Below are 5,043 nucleotides of genomic sequence, written 5' to 3'. Positions count from 1 at the left end.
TGGAGGATACAACAATCACTTCATCTATTGTCATGTTATATTGCATAAATGTATTCAATATTTTTTCAATTTCAAGAAATTATTTCATAACAGAACAACCATCAATCATGTGATAATTATTGAAACGACTAGTAAGAAATTTCTTACTTGTAGCATCTTCGATCATGTATATTGTCTCAGATTTGTCCCGTAACTCCTAGATTGTGGTCTTGTTCTAGTAGGCATTCAACAAACCATCAGATAAACCATTCAATATGTGGTCTATGCACATGTAATCAACATTGTCCATTTTTACCTTTTTTGGGTTGCAACAACAGATTCGTTTTCATTCTCTTCCGATCTAGGGTTATTCAAAACATAAGCAATCATCAACGTTGATAATAAGAAATACATCTTTTTCTATCACCGTTAAAAGTTGATAGTAAAAGTGTTTTTTCATCTATCCTGTGTTTGTTTGATTTGAAAAGAAATTCAAATTTTAGAAATTATATTATAATCATTATTAAATGTGTTCGTATTTGTCATGGACTATTAATATAAATGATGCTTGACTATTTTCTTTTCTTTTTCAATTTATTATTATCATGTACTTTCTTATATAGTTCAAATATATTTATTATTTCAATAGATGTATCTATTAATTCAATGTTTAATTAATTTTAGTTCAATACTGATTTTATGCTTGATTTAAATTATTTTATTTAATTACTTACTATTTTACTATAAGTTGTTTTCATTTTTATTTTTATTACTTTTAAAATGGTATTTTATTTTATAAATTATTTTAAAAAATTAAAACAAATCCTCATTTAAATAAAAATATTTTTGATATTATAAAATATATTATTTAATAAATTAAAATAAACACATAAAATTTCATGCAACACATAACATGATATACTAGTATTAAAAAATATCATTTATAATTAAATAATAAAAATATGTTTAGATGTTTTTCCTAAGTAGTTCAAAATAAATACCAAAACTATTAGCAAGTTAGCAAACACCCATATCTTAATTTAAATACAAATTTTAAAAATAAAACTTAATAAAATAATCGGATTAAATATGAATTTTGAATTACATGGCAGTGGATTTCTTTAAAAAGCAAAATTAAAAAATAAAATAATGTTTAACATAAGATACAAAAAATTGAAATAAATTGAAAAAACGTTTAAAAACTGTAGTGGACAGGTGGCGTGATGTTATTGTTAACCCCCAAGGGTATTTTATTTTGCAACGTTTGTGTTTTTCCCCGACCCCGAGTCAACGTATACACGTAATACATAATTTCCATTTTCCATTTTTTTAATATATATTTTGGAACGTTTGCTTTTTCCCCCAAGTCAATGTATACAAATTATAGTTGCCAAGGAAGAAACCAAAGGAGCAGGAGCTTCCTTTCCTATAAATGGATGAATTTTATGGCCCGAAGATGAGAAAATTCAGGGGAGAACTAAGAACACGGTAGAGAGAGAAAAAAAAAAAGGTTTTACAGCGAGATATGGCCTCATGGTTTGTAGGGGTTCTATTTCTAAGCACTGTGCTCCTTTGCAGTGCTGATGTACATCAGTATGAGTTCTTTGTGAGTTCCCTTTTCTTATATATTGTCACCGTCGTTTCGTCTACATTTTTTGGAATTTTTTAAGTTTATTAATCTTAGACTTCTTATTAAAATATGACTCCTAAAAACATGATGGCTAAGCGTCCGAGAGTGAAGACAACAAAATCATCACAGTTGCTTGGACAGCGAAATGATTACCTTTTTTTATATAGTTTTTGTTGATTAATATATAATAAGTGAAACCATAGTTTTTTTATTGCAGGTGCGAGAGTCAAACTTTACGAAACTTTGCAACACAACGACATTGCTGGTCGTAAACGACAGTTATCCGGGGCCTGAGATTCGGGTTCACAAAGGTGACACAGTCTTCGTTAATGTCTACAATCAAGGAAACTATGGCTTCACCATTCACTGGTAACTATAACCTTTCTTTCATTCTTCCAATGATAATTTCCCTAAGAATTGAATTCATTAGTGATTAAGATAAATTAAACATGTTGCAGGCACGGCGTGAAACAACCAAGGAATCCATGGTTCGACGGTCCCGAGTTCATAACGCAGTGCCCGATTCAACCAGGGACCAACTTCACCTATGAAATCATATTATCGGATGAAATAGGAACCCTGTGGTGGCATGCACACAGTGACTGGACTCGCGGTTCTGTCCATGGAGCTTTCATCATTTTACCAGCTGAGAACGAAACTTATCCTTTCCCCACTCCAGACGCCGATCAAACAATCATACTTCGTAAGTATGTCTTTTGATTTTTCGGTTGTGTTACTTGTGTATAATGATGTGAATCTTAGTTTGATTCTTGTCTGTATATACAGAATCGTGGTACAATGGGGATTACAAGCAAATTATCGATGATGCACTCGCAGCTGGTGTTGCTCCTCGCGCAGCAGATGCTTATGCTATCAATGGACATTTAGGAGACACATATGGATGCCCCAATGGTACGTTCTCCGCATTACAGAAACCGGAATCGAGTTTCTATGCCTAGGGATCCCTTACTTACACTAAGAGTCTGTAATTGGGTGTTGCAGATACAATATTCCTCATGGAAGTTGAATCTGAGAAGATATACCTTCTCCGCATAATCAATGCTGCAATGAACGAAGAGCTATTCTTCACCATCACAAACCACACCCTCATTGTCGTCGCACAAGATGCCTCCTACGTTCGAATGTTCACCACCGACTATATAATGATAAGCCCTGGCCAAACCATGGATGTTTTGGTCATTGCCGATCAAAACGTCGGCCAATATTACATGGCTATTAGGCCTTTCTCTGATTCCGCTGCTCCACCTAATGACAACATTACTACTGGCGTTTTTCAATATACAAACAATGAGGGTGGATTGAATGCTTCCTTGATACCGCTGCCCGCAATGAACGATACAGATGCTATGCTTAACTTCATCAACCAAATTCGGTACACCAATGTCTCCCAAAACCCGACCATAAGTGTACCGGCGGATACAGATATCAATAGACGACTGTACATTACAATCGCCACAAACACCTTGCCATGCAACACATCAGAATGTGTTTCAGATACCAGATTCGCTGCAAGTCTGAACAATGTCAGCTTTGTTTCCCCACGTATTGACATTCTCCAAGCATACTACGGGTGTGTGTGTATATATATAGCAATTCTAGTACCGCTAGAAAAGAAAAGAAAAAATAATATGATTACTGTAGCTAATTCTTAAAGTTTTGGTAATATTGCAGGAACAATATCACTGGTGTTTTCACCCAAGATTTTCCGTTTAATCCACCAGTATTCTATGATTTCACTGGGAACTTGACTGATTTCAATACTGAAGCTGGGGAAGGGACGAGGGCTATTATCGTAAATTATGGGGATGCAGTGGAGATGGTGCTGCAAACGACCCAGTTGGGGGCTGGTGGAAGTCACCCAATTCATTTGCACGGTTTCAGCTTCTACTGGGTGGGAATTGGTACCGGAAATTTCAACAATGAGACAGACCCAAGCACATATAACCTGGTTGATCCGCCATTTATTAACACTGTCCACAGTCCTGGTGAAGGATGGGTTGCCCTCAGGTTTTTTGCAAACAACCCCGGTAAGTTTTTCAATTAGAAAAAAACAGAGCTCATTGTCGTCCATCTTTCTAACTATCAAAGTTATCAAGTAATTGATATTTATACATAATATAACGTTTTCAGGGGTGTGGTATATGCATTGCCATTTCGAAAGGCATAATAGCTGGGGAATGAGCACTGTTTTGATTGTGAGGAATGGAACCACCACCGAAACCAGCATGCGCCCACCGCCATCTACCATGCCTCGTTGTCCTGGAACCTAGACCTAGTACAAGCATTGAATAAAGTGGATTAACACGTGCATAGCACGTAACAGTAATAAAATTTTAATTTCATAATTTTAGAATAAATATTTATTAAGAATTTAAGTTGTGACTATCTTTTCATATTTAAATCATTGTTGTAAAAAGTTATATATTCATTAAGAAAAAAATTAAATTTTTCTTAATTTTATTTTAAACGTCTAAATCATATATGAATTGATTATTGAAAACATGATAGATTATCGGTTTTATTCACAAAATTGGACCTATAATATTTTATTTGAACCTACTAAGCACCAAACTTTTATTAGTAATTCACAATTAACTAGTTTTAACTATCACATTATTCTTCAAAACATATATATCGCATTATTGTAAGTCAATTACTAGTGAAATTTGTCGAGCGACAAAAGCTTTCTTAAAATGTATTCGTGTGATGTATGTGATCAAAATATGTACTATGATTCATATAAATATTTAAATAAAAAATACGAGGATAAATTGAAGTTTATTTTTAAAAAATTAAATGTGTTGCCAGGAATCAACGGATTTACTTGCAACCTTAAGAAATCTTAATTTCTTTACCAATTTCAACCAATCTATTAGGCAACTTGCAACCTTTTCCTTTTCCTTTTCTTAATTGATAAAATCTAAATTAGCCTTGGAACTACAATTACATACATTAATGCATTTTCTGCTTTGTAATAAATGGGTTGAAAAGTGAAATACGGAAGAACCTAATTTTGAAAAACATGAGGGACTGGAAGTGTAAATTTAAAAAGCGACGGTCCTTAAAAAGACGTAAAAACACAGAAAGACTGATTTATAATTGGCCCATTTACGGTCAACTGAATTTGTGAAATATAGGAACAACTGTTTTGTAATAAAGGTGAAATTCCTTATATATAAATGAAAACGCGGAAGGATGTTAAAGGAAAATATTACATTTAGTGAATAAAAGCAAGGTTAAAAAATGCCATCATTTTACTTTTCGTAGATTTATAATTTAGTCCTTATACTTTTTCAGATTTCAAAATTCAAGTTCAGTTGTTACTTTTGTTAATGTTATAATTTTAAATAATAAAAAACTCAATTAATAGTCATTTAATTAAAAATAGCGTTATAATAAACATAATTTTAACA

General features: G+C 32.8%; 1 protein-coding gene across 1 annotated transcript; it reads left to right on the top strand.

The window, feature by feature from the left end:
- The first annotated feature begins 1,423 nt into the window (after positions 1 to 1,423).
- LOC105769899 (laccase-21) lies at positions 1,424 to 4,005 on the top strand. The gene is made up of 7 exons (XM_012590854.2): positions 1,424 to 1,585; positions 1,827 to 1,978; positions 2,068 to 2,312; positions 2,396 to 2,521; positions 2,612 to 3,200; positions 3,302 to 3,657; positions 3,761 to 4,005. The coding sequence occupies exons 1-7, from the start codon at positions 1,505 to 1,507 to the stop codon at positions 3,898 to 3,900; spliced, it is 1,689 nt and encodes a 562-aa protein (XP_012446308.1). The 5' UTR covers positions 1,424 to 1,504; the 3' UTR covers positions 3,901 to 4,005.
- The last annotated feature ends 1,038 nt before the right edge of the window (positions 4,006 to 5,043 follow it).

This window comes from Gossypium raimondii, chromosome 5, assembly GCF_025698545.1.
Source record: "Gossypium raimondii isolate GPD5lz chromosome 5, ASM2569854v1, whole genome shotgun sequence".
Lineage (NCBI taxonomy): Eukaryota > Viridiplantae > Streptophyta > Magnoliopsida > Malvales > Malvaceae > Gossypium > Gossypium raimondii.
This window is presented reverse-complemented; position numbering and strand designations above follow the sequence as displayed.

What these genes read in the sequence shown, in the direction of transcription:
- LOC105769899 (XM_012590854.2), top strand. Translation starts at nt 1,505, where the DNA reads ATGGCCTCATGGTTTGTAGGGGTTCTATTTCTAAGCACTGTGCTCCTT. An exon ending in CACATATGGATGCCCCAATG is followed by an intron (nt 2,522 to 2,611) that starts GTACGTTCTCCG and finishes TGGGTGTTGCAG; the next exon opens with ATACAATATTCCTCATGGAA. An exon ending in GTTTTTTGCAAACAACCCCG is followed by an intron (nt 3,658 to 3,760) that starts GTAAGTTTTTCA and finishes TAACGTTTTCAG; the next exon opens with GGGTGTGGTATATGCATTGC.